This window comes from Gymnoscopelus braueri (genome assembly GCF_963280865.1).
Source record: "Gymnoscopelus braueri genome assembly, chromosome: 4".
Taxonomy (NCBI): Eukaryota; Metazoa; Chordata; class Actinopteri; order Myctophiformes; family Myctophidae; genus Gymnoscopelus; species Gymnoscopelus braueri.
The window spans coordinates 13,888,248-13,905,083 of NC_137605.1; the positions used below are offsets into that span (position 1 = coordinate 13,888,248).

At 40.3% G+C, this 16,836-nt stretch overlaps 1 protein-coding gene across 1 annotated transcript; it reads left to right on the forward strand.

The window, feature by feature from the left end:
- Positions 1-1,903: 1,903 nt before the first annotated feature.
- Positions 1,904-8,399, forward strand: LOC308083156 (uncharacterized protein). The gene is made up of 6 exons (XM_080425321.1): positions 1,904-2,058; positions 5,275-5,574; positions 6,031-6,167; positions 6,523-6,706; positions 7,070-7,165; positions 8,014-8,399. The coding sequence occupies exons 1-6, from the start codon at positions 1,962-1,964 to the stop codon at positions 8,043-8,045; spliced, it is 846 nt and encodes a 281-aa protein (XP_080281447.1). The 5' UTR covers positions 1,904-1,961; the 3' UTR covers positions 8,046-8,399.
- Positions 8,400-16,836: the final 8,437 nt, after the last annotated feature.

A 16,836-nucleotide genomic window follows, 5' to 3' on the forward strand; every position in this document is an offset into this window, starting at 1 on the left:
CTGATTGCTAGAGTGAAGAGAGACATGGGTTTATATTAAAGGACGACTTCACCGATTTTCAACCTATCTTCATATAATAGGTCCTCACTAATACTCATGATAAAATGGTACCATTTTTTTCTACTCGGTCTGTGTCTCAGAGGAGGGCTGTGGACAGTTCAGAGTCCCGTCTACCAGTGACATCATCAATGGGGAATCCAAGCTAATAGAAACTGCAGGCTTTCTATTCCTGGAAAGTTGCAATGCAATAAAAGAAGCCATCGTTCTCGTGTTAATAAAAATCTAAATAAAAAATGTGAAATCTTGTTGGGAAAAAAAATCATGCCTAACGATGATGTCACTGGTTTCTGGACTGTCCACAGCCCTCTTATGAGACACAGACCAAGTAGAAAAAAATGGTACCATTTTATCATGATTATTAGTGAGGACCAATTATATGAAGAAGAAAATCGGTGAAGTCGTCCTTTAATGGTCTTAAAGGAGTAGTTCACCAAAAAAATGACTTATTTTCTATCAATTGCACACCCCATGAAGCCTCTCCTACCGGATACACACCCGGTCATCACATTTTTGGATTAGGAATGCCACAAAAACAAAATCCATGAATTCAAGGCTTCATGGGGTGTGCAATTGATAGAAAATAAGTCATTTTTTGGGTGAACTCCTCCTTTAACTAAAAATGTATACATCACACAACTTAGATCTTTGGATTAAATCGGAGAGCAGACCTGTGCGCACTTGGTGATGTAAAATAAATATCTGTAGTGTAAAAAATGTGGCCACAGTGACTTTACGAAAACACAGGGCATTTCTCCTCTGTCCTTCTCTCTCCCCACTAGAAATAACACATTGACTTTCCCATAGACTTTTTGGGTTGTTTAAAGTTAAATATTTCAAAAACTACAAATTATTTCAAAAGGAAAAGTACAAGCACCCATGTCCACAGTAAGCTGGATTTTTTACAGTTTGAATGGAGTTTCTAAGTGAAAGTATGAGTAGTTAGGTGCCAAAGTTTTGTGGAGAATAATAAAGAAATAGTGAGAATATCTGCAGCGAGCCCACAATAATAAGTATAATCAATGTATGTATTTTTATTCTAAAAAGGCGCCTGCCCTGCATATGGTGGGTACGCCACTGCATGCAACTGATATGGGCACATTTCCTACTAATGATGACTCAACCAGGTAAACCCGTACATTTTCCCTTGAAATTCTAACTCCCATTTCTGTGGAAGTTCTTGACATCCGACTTCCAAGTAACTGACAACATTGATGCGTCATCATACATCATACTGTTTCTCAACTAGTGGTCGATAAAATAAAATATAATACAAATTATTCTTCACTTTCCTACATTACTAAATTGCATGGTCAGGGACCACATGCAATACCTTCACGGACCACCAGTGGTCCACGGACCACCAGTTGAAAACCCATGGTGTAAAGTAACTAAGTACGTTTACTCAATTACTGTACTTGAGTAAAAGTTCGAGGTAATTTTACTTTACTGGAGTATTTCCACTTTTCTGTACTTTTACTTCTACTCCACTACATCTCAGAGGGGGGGGGGGGGGGGTAGGTTTAGACTTTGACAGGGGCCAGTTTGGACTTGCAGCCTCCTGAAGGTGTTTCTTTAGGGCAGTTTTGAAAGTTTTGCACTCCTTTACTCCTTTTGGTATAGGCATTTCACATTTTTGTTGCATAGCATGAGAACGAGTTCATTCCCTTTGTTGTGCCAAATCTGAGTTGAACATGATCCGTGGTCGTTGGCTCCGGTTGAAATACTTTCAGTTGTTTCACAAAAATCTAAAGGAGGTCTCTGTATCATAGCCCAACCCAGCCCTGAAACATGACTGTCATAGACGAGCGTAATGTGAACCATGGCTAAGCCCAACCCAGTCTCCATGCAGTTCAAATAAGGCTCTCTCATTCCGCTGGTCCTCTTATGATCTTATCTTATCAATGTTCACCATGAAGCCCTGCGTCCTCAGCATCCACACAGCTCCGTGCGTCTGTCTGTCTGTAGGACTACTACTACTCATCACCAGTCTGGCATCAGGTAGGTCACTATGTATTATAACTCTATGGTCATTAATACCAACCATAGAGTTATATAGGCCTACGGTCACTTTACTGGTTCGGACGGTGGTTCCTAGCCCTATAGCTGCCCACTGAGCATTTTTCGGGCTATTAGACGTCTAAGATACGTCTAGGGGGGCTAGTCTAAAACGGGGTTATAATTGGTAGGCTTACAGTGAAAGTCTATCTATTTTTTTGTCTATTTTTAGGTCTAATAACGGACCGACTATGGCTCACTGGGTTAGTGAGTTCTCTCTAACGCTCTGCCAGGCGCTCGGCTCTGGTTACAGACAAAGAATTCCACCGCCCTGGGAGGGCTCCGACTGTAGTAAAAAAACAAAACTACTTCGCTACTCATCGAAACAAATCTGGACAATGGTCATTTATATTGACTGAATCTGTAGAGGGCGCAGTAGAGTAAATAAAATAATTTCCATCTGGCGGGAATATTTCATTTTCTGCCCAAAAAAGTGTATTATACAGAGAAGGTGGGGTGCTGAAAGGCTTTTCACCCTAGAGAATATACTTTCAACAACACAAAACAGCCTTTGTTTTGGTGAGTAGCGAAGTCATTTTGTTTATTTTTACGAAAGTTAGAGACCTCACAGGCTCGCACGGCAGTCAGTGCAGAGCAGTGCGCCTGGCAGAGCGTTAGAGAGAACTCACTAACGCTCTGGACCAGCTGTAGAATAATTTTCCTCCGAGGTGGAAAGACTGGTGACGCGAGGTTAGTAGAATACAACTCTCGTAGACGTATTTATGATTCTGACGTTTTCAATCTACGAGAGTTGTAGGGTTCACCCCCCATGGACACAGGGACAATTTGTACATGTTTGGAGTGTCTACGGGGTATAGTGCTGAAAGTCCCTGTGTCCATGGGGGGTGAACCCTACAACTCTCGTAGATTGAAAACGTCAGAATCATAAATACGTCTACGAGAGTTGTATTCTACAGCTAGCTCTGGACCAGAGCTAGTCATAGATAGGCTATGGTTCCCAAACATAAAAAAAAAAAAACAGATCTACAAGCTCACTTGTTGTAGATCGGCTATTTTCACTAGCCTACTTCTTAAAGATTTGTTTTCTAATTTCTGGGATTAAAAAATAAAAAGTTTTGAAATAATAATGAAAACAAAATGTAGGAAAAAATACAAATAAAGGGATATTTACTCGTGACCCATACAAATGTGTCCGCGACCCACAAATGGGTCACAACTTTTGTTTGAGAAACAGTGTGGTAGGTGACTCACCAACTTCCATTGCTTTTCTGTGTCAGAACATGAATTAGGACTTGAATTCTTTTACTTGTTGCTGATGCTCTGAGCACAACAACATACTAACCTGCCCAGCTAGCAACGGAGCGTGACCGGCTCCGCCAGATGCAAAAGCTTGCTTCACACACATTGTTTCCCAGCTTACAAGCTGTCTTGGGGAACCTGGCTAGTCAATACCGCCCCCATCTGGCGGAGTCAGGTTACAACATTATAGCACATTAGGTGAACCAGATTTAGTATAAAACAGTGAAACTTCAGAGGTTGTTGCAACTTGCAGTTGCATACGGAATTACAGATTGCATAATTAGCCTACCTATAGACCAATTATTTGTTTACTAACATTGAGACTGGACGCACAGGTGATTGTTTCACGCAATCAATTCTCAACCTGTTGTTTTGGGGTGCGCTGGTTTCAGCACACCCCAACCCCCTCTTGTGTGTTGGCTAATGAGGCGCGTCCTAGCGAGACCTGACAGAATGGGTTTCATTGCGCGCATACTGGTTGCGCGCATACTGGTTCTTATCAGTGTGACGTCGTCTGTTGTTAAGGGGTCTATAAAACAAAACACATGGGTACCCGAGGCTACATTACACCCACTGGTAACAGAGGCACACTCTTCTGCACACTCTGCAGTGGTGGAAAAAGTAGTCGCATTTTTTAAAAGTAAACTTACTTGAGTAAAAGTACAAAAGTATTGGCATCTACTTAAAGTAACAAAAGTAAAAGTAGTCATTATGCATACCAGATCTACAAGGTCACAACGTATCGCTTTGCGAGGAGTTGCGAGCTTGTAGATCTGAAGTATAAATTGGGCTGAAGTTAACATAATATGTTTTGTAATAATAATCAAAATCTACAAAGTAAGTAACTAAAGTTTTCAAATAATTGCAGTGGAGTAAAAGTACAATATTTGCCTCTGAGATGTAGTGGAGTATAAATACTCCAGTAAAGTAAAGATACCTCAAATATGTACTTAAGTACAATACAAGTACTGTACATGTATTTAGTTACTTTCCACCACTGCTTGTATCCAACTAACTTCCTTCCATCCTTCTCTCTCCCTTTCTCCTCCTATCTCTATCCTCTCTCTCTCTGCTCTTGCCCCTCTACAACTCCACCTACTGCTCAGATACAGACATACAGTCTTTCATCATTTATTTTGTATCAATTCTTAGTGGACCCATAGCCTGACTTTGAGAGGAATAAAAGGCTAAATATGCCAAACGCATGCTTCAAAGAAAATGTAATGTTCAGTGAAATAAGTTCTTGCTGTTTATATGACATTAATTAGTGTGCAGCCGTGTTAGAATGTACAGGATTATATGAAAATGATGTCATTTCCTTGGACATAGCTCTGGCTCAGGCACAGGTTTTAACCCATTAAGACCTGAGGCCGATTCTACAAATACCTTCTAAATCAGTAGTTCTCACACATTCAAGATTTTTCAAAACATTTCCCAAAAAAGCAGATGTACAAGCTTGCAGCGCGGCACAAAGTGGCGTACTGTGAGCTTGTATATCTGCTATTTTTTAACACATTGACTGCCAGAATTATTTCATAATTTTTTAGCCAGTGCCAGAGTTTTTCATTGGAAAAAAAAAGTCACTCAGGAGGCGAAATACAGCATTTGTAAGTTTTAAGTTAACAAGGAAGTGGATAGGAGTCTAGATCTTCAACTAATCATATCTCCTTTTTTTTCATTTCACGTAGATCTACGCGATTGGCACGTGGCGGCTTTATAGCGGTTCGCGTAGATCTACGTGATTGGCAGTCAATAGCCAATGCAAAAAATCGGAAATGACATACTTTGATTTATATATTTTTTTAAATATTTTTTTTCACCTACAACGACATGCATAAAATTGACCAGGATTAAAGTGGTTAACTGTTCAACCTGACTGAAGTACTTTTCTCCACACAGCCCAGCAAGATGTGACATACGTACTATTGGGAGGAGTCCTTGAATTGTATCCAAATGGTAGCTCTGGATCCATCACTCAAATTCGCTGGAAATTTGGTGAAAATAAGGTGGCAGAATTGGATAAGGCCTTTGGTCCTGATGTGGACTACTACGGAACATGGAAGACTAGAAACTGCGCACAGTTGAATAAAGCAACTGGACGGTTAGTCATCAACAATATCACTAAAGAAGATGGTGGAGAATATTCTGTGGAGGTGAACGGCAAAACGCAGATCAACACTTACAAGGTTATAGTGATCAGTAAGTATGAATTGTGTCCTGTGGAGGATAAATGTTATGGCTGTGTGTCAATAATACAAACCTGTCCAGTCCTCAGAAGCGAAAATGTTAATTTAGATTGTTAGGGTTAATGGAAGGATGTTTCGTAATGAACATTCATTATTGATGATGTAAGGATTAATTAATGTATCAGTAGGTTGAAAAAAAAGTAAAAGGAAGGGAGGAAGGAAGGAAAGAAGGTGAAACAGATTGTTTAGTCCCTTTTACTCAATGTGATGCTGAAAATAATCAGCGCTGGGCCAATGCAAGTTCAACTATTTGACCTAAAATAGTAGTTTTGTTTTTAAAGAGACAATGCATTTATAATCAGGGGTCTAGGACTCTCCAAAAGCTCAGAAATGTGAACCCAAAACTCTGGCATCGGTCAGCTCTAATCACCAGTAATTCTGTGCTGTGGTCATTGTTTTTCACCAACAGAGAATGTCACTAAGCCATCTGTGGTTCCACAGGACTGTTCACCTGACTCTACCAGCTGCTTACTGGTCTGTGAAGGCGATGCTACAGATTCAGGTGTGGTCACCTATCGCTGGAAGAAAGATGAAGGGGAATGGATGGTGAGGAAGAAATTATACGGCTGTTTATATCTAACCTTTATATAATTTTACCATCACTTATAATACTTCTACCATACATTATGATATTTGACAGCTTGTAAGAGCCTAGATGTCTCCACTAGGCCTAATAGCTATTGTTTTGGTATACAGCCCATCTTGTTATGGTTCAGTTTGCCCTTGAAGCAACTACAGTATAACTATCTCTGTCCTGTGCTCTTGGCAGGACTACCGTACCACTGACATACGTGTTGTTGTTGTACTTCTCCCCATAATATCATGTACATAAAGTATAATCATCACCACCTAGAATATTGTCTCGACTCATATGTGCCTCATCGATTGCTGATTGATCCAGAATTCCACGGCGATGGAGTCTGGACAGGACCCTGCACGGTTGAACATCACCAACGAGTCTGGACAGGACCCCGCACGGTTGAACATCACCAACGATGAAGAAGGGAAGATTGCTACATTCTTTTGTGAAGTGAAGAACCCATTCAGTGCAGAGCAGAGTGACCCCTGTTACAACCCCTTTAAAAGTATGTAATTCAATTCAATTCAGTTTTCAAATTAGTTTTATTTTATTATAGTGCCAAATCACAACAATGTAATTTACTCCATGATGTGTAGAAACTGAATCACTCCGTTACGGGCGCAGTGATGCCCTTTTGACAAATATTGCTCCTGCATTAAAAACTGGCCATGTGTGTCTGTGTGAAACATCTTGAAGTTGGCACTAACTAACAGATCTGCTAATTCATACATCACACCACATAATTCTATAAATAGCTAAACAGACAGACGGAAATTATGAATTTTGTCCCCAAAGTTGAGGTGAAATTAACTATTAACTTGAAAGCAAATGAAACCCACTAATGTAATTGGTTCTTTTTTCTCCTAAGGACCTGTGGGACCTCCTGTGGGTACGATTATTGCAGGCGTTATTATTACTGCAATCCTTGTAGCTGGTTTGGTGTTGCTTGGTGTGAAACTTCGTGGTAAGTTTTTCTGCAAATCTTAAGTTAACCATACAGTAACTACATGCAATTTCCTCTTTTCTCATTGGACTGAAATGAAATACCCGCCATTAATAGCCTCTAGGGCTCTTCTCCCCTCAGTTCTGACTAATGTATTATAATAATGCTGTGTATGTGCATGCGTGCGTGTGTGTTTGCATGTCCATGCACGTGTCCATGAAATTTAAACCTCATCTCACTGTTATGTTTAGAGTTGTTCCAATGCTGATACCAGTATAAGAAATGCCTCTCTTAATTGTTTGGGTAGTTTGGATACCTATTTACCAGCCATGAAAGGGTTGACAAATAAGGCAAGTCCTGATGGTTTCAATCTATAACATGTGTTTTATTCGATAAAATAAGAATCATATGCTGAGAACAGAAGACATGCTTATAGGAGGACTGGCCCTCTGTGATCAGACCTCTACATCATTGGTTCTCAAAGTGGGGTCCGGGGACCCCCAGGGGTACTTGGGGGTCCCCGGCCAAAGTTGTTAAGATGGCATCACAATCATTTTTAACCACTTTATCCATTTATATGTTGGCTATTAAAAAGTGTGTGTGTGTGTGTGTGTGTGTGTGTGTGTGTGTGTGTGTGCGTGTGTGTGCACGTGCGTGCGTGCGTTTTAACTGATGTTTCTTATTTGCTCTTCATTTGTCTCTTTCACTGGCTTCCCTCTTTCTCTCCTTCTTTCCCCCTCTATCTCCCTTTATCTGACAATTTGGTTTGTATTTATTTTATTGTTTTGCATTGCATTTTCCTGTTCATAGAATATTTGACCTAACCCCCCTCTCTTTCTCATTGTCTCTCTCATCTCTGTTCCTGGCAGCCAGGGCCAGCCGGGAGGTTCAATCCAAATGAATGATTGAATAATCTCAGGATCTACATAGAAATGGTGGGACATCATCAATATGTGAGTCGTCTCTGTATTTGGGCATATTTTGGCACTTACAGACACCTCAAGATACGTGCGATGCCAACATTGACTATGAACAAGCCACAAGGTTCTGTACAACTGCTGACCCAACCAACTGGACTCCCTTGGGTCCTCAGCAAGCAATACACACAGCAAGTTTGAAGTCAATTGGTATAGACTTGGTATTCATATTTCTCCAGAGGACAGTCTGTCATACACACTCACATACACAAGCAGAATCGGCAAGGAGGTCTCATTTGATTGGTCATCATCAGAACAAAAAAACAAAAACAATAAAACATAAACTGCATTCAGACTGTGAGAATCCTGAGCAGCTACTCAAAACGTTACTTGCACAATGTACTGTATATAGACAATTGAAATAGACAACTTAATTTGATGTATACTGTAGTAAGTATAAGCCTTCTGCTATCTTGCACATTCCTGCTATAGATATACCTGCAAAAAAAGAAGGGAGAAAAAAAAGGAAAAACTGCATTCAAATATGTAATAATCCTGAGCAGCTGTTCAAAACATTTACTTGCACAATGTACTGTGAATTTGATGTACATATAATTTTATTTTATTTGAGTATTTCATTCTACTAGTCAAATCAACTGTCAAGTAATTAATGTAATCATGGGTACTGTGTTTTATGAATGTATCATATGTAACCTTTGTGGCATTTGACACCGGCTGGTTTAACCCATTAAGACCGGAAAAGCATCTGTCATTTTAACCACTTTAACCATTATTTGATATACTTTGGCTATTCAAAAATAGCAGATATACGACATCATAGTGTGGCACCGAGTTTCTGTTTCAGAAAACTGTTGATGATTTAGAAGGCATTTGTAGAAGCGGCCTCCTCAGGTCTTAATGGTTTAAAACTGGGTCAAACTGCTGCATAAAAAACAGAATACCCCCGACATTGGAGTTTTCAGATCACAATGTTGATAGGTAGACTGGGACCAATTCGCTTTGCAGATTATTGATGATCCAGTGTGGGTCTAGAGTTGGTACGGAAACAGTGTGTGTGTGCGTGTATGTGCGTGCGTGCGTGCGTGCGTGCGTGCGTGCGTGCGTGCGTGCGTGCAAATGACCAGATACAGTAGGCAGACTTTGTTTAGACCTAACCAGACCGGTTAATTGGGAATAGAATTAACCATTCATTCTGAATGAACATTGGAGTTTTATTTAGGGAGAATTTTCTGCAGATATTTACAGTGCATCATTTTGAGGCCCCCTGTGGTAAATCTGGCTGTCACCTTTCTGGAGAACAGTCTGAAGTTGCTGGGTTTTGTGTCATTTGAGCAATAGTGATGCACTTCATAATTCCTACAAACTTGACTGGGCTCCATCGGGTTAGGCTCTAGAGTCTAGACCCTAGGTCCTAGATTTCCATGTGTCATATCACAGATTTCCAAAGTGCCAAGGGAGCATAATAACGTTTCTCTGTACTTGTATATGTATTTTTGTCAGTGTTGGAAAGTAACATTTACTCAAGTACTGTACTTAAATACAATTTTGAGGTATTTGTACTGTACTTTACTTGATTTTCTACTCAACTACATCTCAGAGGAAAATATTGTACTTTTACTCCACTACAATTATTTGAAAACTTGAGTTACTAGTTACTTTGCAGATATCAATTATTATATTATAAAACATACATTAACCACTTTAGCCATATTTTATACCAAGGCTATTTGAAAATAGCCGATCTACAAGCTCACTAGATCTGCTATTTTCAAACATTTTAGTACTTTTACTTTTATAAAGTATATTTTGATGCCAATACCTTTGTACTTTTACTCAAGTAACATTTTGAACACAGGCCCTTTACTTGTAACAGAGTATTTTTATACTGTGGTATTGATGGAGACTTTAATCTCCATCTGCGCTGATATCCAAAGACAAGTGTGGGCATGTTTTGTAGTGTCTGAGATTTACAGTCCTTGCATGACACATGGCAACCTTTCTTATGCAATGACAAATGATTGTTAGCACTGTTTATATTTTGATCTAAAATACTTCTTTTTATGAATGCAGGACTTACATTATGGTGCTATTGCTACTTGCTACATCTGACTACTTCATTCTTCCACCAATGAATCACATAATAAACTGCAGTCTGTATGATGTTTACTGCACATTATTTTTGATTTCTGCACGTTATGATGTTTTTGCATAGTGTATATATGTATATTTGTCTGTCATTAAAAGTTTCGATGAATTGAATGGACACAAGCCATAGTGCTTTCTTGAACTGTACTTCCCTGTGCTTGTCTTTGCAAGTTTCTAACTTCAGTGTGACATGTGTATGCCTACAGTAGCCTATATGATAGCATAATAATAATATTTGATTAGGACACACTTTGAGAACTAGTGGCCTAACTGTTAGGCCAATGGTTCTCAAAGTGGAGTCAGGGGACCCCCAGGGGTACTTGAGGGGGTTCCGGGGGGAGGGGGGGGGGCATCCCCATAGTAAAATGATTGATTGACATAGAGTGTATGGTACAAATGGTTCAATGTGTACCTTCTCAGAGCAGTGTTTCCAAGTCTGCTTATTATAAGCGACTTTGGGCTTGTTTTTCTGTAAAGTGGCTTGTAAATATTGGTATAGTTGCTAGTTGTGTTTTGTTGGGCTTGTTTCTGAAGTGTAATTACTTATTTGGGCTTGTTTCCTAATGTTGTTTAAAACAGTGGTTCCCGGGTTCCAGGGGCACGGTGGCAGCTAGAAGGTCCTGGGTTCGATTCCCGCAGGGGACGCTGTGGGCGCTTGGGGTGTGTTCTCTCCTCCGCGTCATCAGTGCCCATACCCTAGGTGGGGTTGGCGAAAGGGCCTTTCTGTGTGGAGTTTGCATGTTCTCCCCGTGTCTCCTAGGGTAGGTACCCTCACAAAAACATGCAGTAATCCTGGTCACTATATACTGACTCCCCCTGGCCAGCCGGGGCGCCTGATTGAGGGGAAGGGAACTGGTTGGAATAACGTGTTCCTTCCACGCGCTACGTCCAACCAGGGAAACTCTCCCCTGTCAGGTGACAAGAAGGTCAGTTGGCTCTCATGCATTGAAGGAGGCATGAGCTCGGCCCTGGCCTCCCTAGGTTGGCAGAGGGAAGGTAGTGCCCAGGATTACATAGACAATTGGCACTGGGTGTAAAAAATAGGGTTACAAAATCGTGAGATAAAAATTTAAAGGAAAAAAAAAACAGTGGTTCCCAAACATTTTCAAGTGAAGGACCCCCAAATTAATATATATTTTGTCCATGGACCACTATATGAACATATTTTGTGCCAGGGACCCCCATACAAGATTTGCGTTGTTAAAATGTCACAAAAACATTCCACATTTGACATTTCTCTTCACAATAAAAATAAATGAATAGCAGATCTTCCAGCTCACAACGCATCACTACACATTGTGAGCTTGTAGATTGGCTTGGCAATTTTCAAATAGTGGACAGGACTCGCTTCTTTTGGGTTTGTTTTCATAGACCCCTGGTTGCTTATAGAAACTGGCAATACTGACTGAGAGTTATGGGGGTCTGTGGCCTAATGCACACCTAACTGGGGGTTAATTAAAAAGTTTGACAATGTCCACTGGCTCTGACTGGGTTGAACAATGTTGTTGTTGCTTTCCTCACCAGCCCTCACTCACTATGTCCTCCATGCTGGATTCGTTGGGTTCTCTCTTCCAACACACGCACACGGACACGCACACACACACACACACACACACACACACACACACACACACACACACACACACACACACACACACACACACACACACACACACACACACTTAACACATACTTATACTTTTACTCAAGTCAATTTTACCTTTACTTGTAACGGAGTATTTCTACATTGCAGTATTGATACTTTTACTAAGTATAAAATGTGACTAGGCACTTCTTCCATCACTGAAAATAGGCTGCCTGCCCCTCTAATTTAACTAGTTGAAAATACTTTTAGTTTCGCAAAAATCTAAAGGAGGTCTCTGTAGCATAGCCCAACCAAGCCCTGAAACATGACTGTCATAGACGAGCGTCATGTGAACCATGGCTAAGCCCAACCCAGTCTCCAGTTCATTCCGCTGGTCCTCTTATCTTATCAATGTTCACCATGAAGCCCTGCGTCCTCAGCATCCACACAGCTCCGTGCGTCTGTCTGTCTGTAGGACTACTACTACTCATCAGTCTGGCATCAGGTAGGTGACTATGTATTATAACTCTATGGTCATTACCATATAAGGTCACTTTACTGGTTCGGACGGTGGTTCCTAGCCCTGGTCCAGAGCGTTAGTGAGTTCTCTCTCACACCCCATCCGCTCTGCCAGGCGCTCCGCTCTGCTCATGGACAAATAATTCTCCCACTGTAGTAAAAAACAAATAAAACTACTTCACTACCCACCGAAACAAAGGCTGTTTTGTGTTGTTGAAAGTCTATTCTCCATGGTGGGAAGCCTCTCAGCACCCCACCTTCTCTCTCTTTTTTTTTTTTTTTAAAGATATTTTTGGGGTCTTTTCTGCCTTCTTTTTCAGAGGAAAGTAGGCTGACAGGAAATGGGGAGAGAGATGGGGGGGGTGACACACAGCACAGCAAAGGTCCCGACGACCTGATGTCATTTCCTTGGACAGAGCTCTGGCTCAGGCACAGGTTTTAACCCGTTAAGACCTGAGGCCGATTCTACAAAGGCCTTCTAAAATCAGTAGTTCTCACACTTTCAATGTTTTTCTAAACATTTTTTAAAATAGCAGACGTACAAGCTCGCAGCGTGGCACGAAGTGGCGTGCTGTGAGCTTGTATATCTGCTTTTTTTTTAATAGCCAAACAAACTTTCCTGGTCTTAATGGGTTAAAGTGACACTTTTCTAGTGTTAATTGGATCATGCTATAACATTGAGGGATGAACATGACACGTTCTGCTGTGTCATGAATGGCATGACATACTTTGAGTTTTGGTTTATTTGATTTAATCTCTCATTACAAACTGCGGTAATAATTATATTTTTTTCACCTACAACGACATGCATAAAATTGACCAGGATTAAAGTGGTTAACTGTTCAACTTGACTGAAGTAATGTTCTCCACACAGCCCAGCAAGATGTGACATACGTACCGCTGGGAGGAGTCCTTGAATTGCGTCCAGATAATAGCTCTGTTACTAAACCCATCACTAGCCTTCTATGGAAACATGGCCCCAATAAGCTAGTAGAATTGGATGAGGTCCATGGTGTGGGCTACTACGGAACGTGTAAGATTAGAAACTGCACACAGTTGAATAAAGCAACTGGTCGGTTGGCCTTCAACAATATCACTAAAGGAGATGGTGGAGAATATTCTGTGGAGGTGAACGGCCGAGTGCAGATGATGAAATACAAGGTGGAAGTGATCAGTAAGTATGAATGTCCTGTGGAGGATAAATGTTATGGCTATTATGTGTTATGTGTTGAACATGATTGATAATGTAAGGATTAAGAATTTGTGAATGTATCGGTAGAAATGACCACCATTAGTAATGGTGATTGATTCATATATGCAAGACAGAGAGAGAAGATAGAGAGACTGGGACAGAGAGAATCAGAGAAAGGGAGTGACAAAACATTGATAATCTCCCAAATCTCCAAAATGTGAACCCAAAACTCTGGCATCGGTCAGGCTTTAATCACCAGTAATTCTGGGCTGTGGTCATTGTTTTTCATCAACAGAGAATGTCACAAAGCCAAAAGTGGCTGTCGATCCTCAGGACTGTTCACCTGACTCTACCAGCTGCTTACTGGTCTGTGAAGGCGATGATACAGATTCAGGTGTGGTCACCTATCGCTGGAAGAAAGATGAAGGGGAATGGATGGAGTCTGGACAGGACCGGTTGATGAATATCACCAACAATGAAGAATGGAAGATGGTTGATACATTCTTTTGTGAAATGAAGAACAAAGTCGGTGCGGAACAGAGTGATCCCTGTTACAACCCCTTTAAAAGTATGTAATTCAGTTCAATTCAATTACGTTTTTTATTTAGTTTTATTTGATTATAGTGCCAAATCACAACAATGTAGTTTACTACATGATATGTAGAAACTGAATCACGCCGTTACGGGGCATAGTGATGATCTTTTGACAAATATTGCTCCTGCATTAAAAATTGGCCATGTGTGTCTGTGTGAAACACCTTGAAGTTGGCACTAACTAACATATCTGCTAATTCATATATCACACCACATAATTATATAAATAGCTAAACAGACAGATGGAAATTATGTTTTTTTCCCCCAAAGTTGAGGTGAAATGAACTATTAACTTGAAAGCAAATGAAACCCACTAATGTAATTGGTTCTTTTTTCTCCTAAGGACCTGTGGGACCTCCTGTGGGTAAGATTATTAAAGGCGTTATTCTTGCTGCAATGATTGTAGCTGGTTTGGTGTCTTATGTCTTATGTAATTATTTTTATAATAAGGTATTGGTACTTTTACTTAAGTAAAATATCTGAGTACTTCTTCCACAACTGATTTTTGTGTATTATTCTATCATTCTGCCATTGTAGTTTATATGCTGCATCATTTATCATAACCAAAGTTTGGGTGTCTTCCTTGATGTTGTGGAACATTTACAATGCACTAGTATTATGTTGCATTGTTGTGTGTGTTACATAATTCCATATTAATATAAGGAACACTGCAATAGTGATGAATTATAGCCACTTAAACCCTTTATAGTTTGTTGACCGGGGTCCCCCAGAGGTCTATATTAGGTCCCCTACTTTTTCCCCTCTATAATCTCTTCTGCCAAATCACAGTGGAGAAGGAATTCATCTCAGGAGAGGAGAGGAGAAATACCAGAGCGTGGGAATGCTTTATGTAACAGTATATTGTATCCTCGCTGTCAGGAGGAAGTCCAAAACGTACTTTTGAGGAAATGGAATAAAAACAATGTAGATATCATTTTGTTTTCAAGCTCTTGTTAATACTTTTCATTGGTTTAATACTTATAAAACCCACAGACACACGTAACCACGTTCACTTTGAAAATCTAAATAAAAAATAGCAGATCTACAAGCTCACAGCATGTATTTCTGCTACTTTTGCGTGACAAAGTAGTTAATTACATTTACAGTAGTAGTAATTACATTTACATTTATTTATAAAAAGCTGAAGTATCTCCATACTTCAGCTGGAGGGGGGGGGGGGGGGGGCTTTAATCTCCATCTGCGCTGATATCCAAAGACAAGTGTGGGCATGTTTTGTAGTGTCTGAGATTTACAGTCCTTGCATGACACATGGCAACCTTTCTTATGCAATGACAAATGATTGTTAGCACTGTTAGCACATATTTTGATCTAAAATACTTATTTTTATGAATGCAGGACTTACATTATGGTACTATTGCTACTTAACATCTGAGTACTTCATTCTTCCAATAATGAATCACATAATAAACTGTAGTCTGTGTGATGTTTACTGCACATTATTTTTATTTTCGATTTCTGCACGTTTATATGATGTTTTTGCATTTGCACTTATTGTAAGTCGCTTTGGATAAAAGCGTCTGCTAAATGAATGTAATGTAATGTAATATATATGTATATTTGTCTGTCATTAAAAGTTTCGATGAATTGAATGGACACAAGCCATAGTGCTTTCTTGGATTTAAAATCCTCCTAACAGACCTTGTATTGAACTGTACTTCCCTGTGCTTGTCTTTGCAAGTTTCTAACTTCAGTGTGACATGTGCATGCCTACAGTAGCCTATATGATAGCATTATAATATTTGATTAGGACACACTTTGAAAGTGGGTTCAGGGGACCTCACCCAGGGGGACTAAAATGATTGATTGACATTAAGAAACCAAATGGACCCTTACAGATCTGTAACTGAGTGTATGGTACAAATGTCAGTGTTTCCAAGTCTGCTTATTATAAGCGACTTTGGGCTTGTTTTTCTGTAAATATAAATAAATGTTGGTATAGTTGCTAGTTGTGTTTTTTTGGGCTTGTTTCTGAAGTCAAGTGTAGCCTAATTACTTATTTGGGCTTGTTTCCTAATATTGTTTAAAACAGTGGTTCTCAAATGTGCGTTGTTAAAATGTCACAAAAACATTCTACATTTCTCTTCACAATAATAATAATAAAAAAAAAAAAAATAGCAGATCTTCCAGCTCACAATTTATCGTGACACATTGTGAGCTTGAATATTGGCTTGGTTATTTTCAAATAGTGGACAGGACTCGCTTCTTTTGGTCTTGTTTTCATAGACCCCCTGGTTGCTTATAGAAACTGCCTGGCAATACTGACTCAGAGTTATGGGGGTCTGTGGCCTAATGCAAACCTAACTGGGATTAAAACGTTTGATAATCCACTGGCTCTGACTGGGTTGAACAATGTTGTTGTTGCTTTCTACACCAGCCCTCACGCACTATGTCCTCCATGCTGGATTCGTTGGGGTCTCTCTTCCACCACGCACGCACGCACGCACGCACGCACGCACACACACACACACACACACACACACACACACACACACACACACACACACACACACACACACACACACACACACACACACACACACACACACACTTAACAGTTAACACATGGTGCACTGCAGCTGCAGCATGTTTTGTGGGGGTGGGGTTCATACCGTAGGCTACCCGCCACAAAACCTGATTGGTGGGTTTGACGTCACCGCCTTCAAGCCGCGAGCCTGACTGGCGGGCTTTGTTGGATTCG

Excerpts from the sequence above, each read along its gene's own strand:
- LOC308083156 (XM_080425321.1), top strand. The coding sequence starts at position 1,962 with ATGTTCACCATGAAGCCCTGCGTCCTCAGCATCCACACAGCTCCGTGC. Across the intron at positions 5,575-6,030 it reads TTACAAGGTTATAGTGATCA|AGAATGTCACTAAGCCATCT; the intron begins GTAAGTATGAAT and ends TTTCACCAACAG. Across the intron at positions 7,166-8,013 it reads GCTTGGTGTGAAACTTCGTG|CCAGGGCCAGCCGGGAGGTT; the intron begins GTAAGTTTTTCT and ends TGTTCCTGGCAG.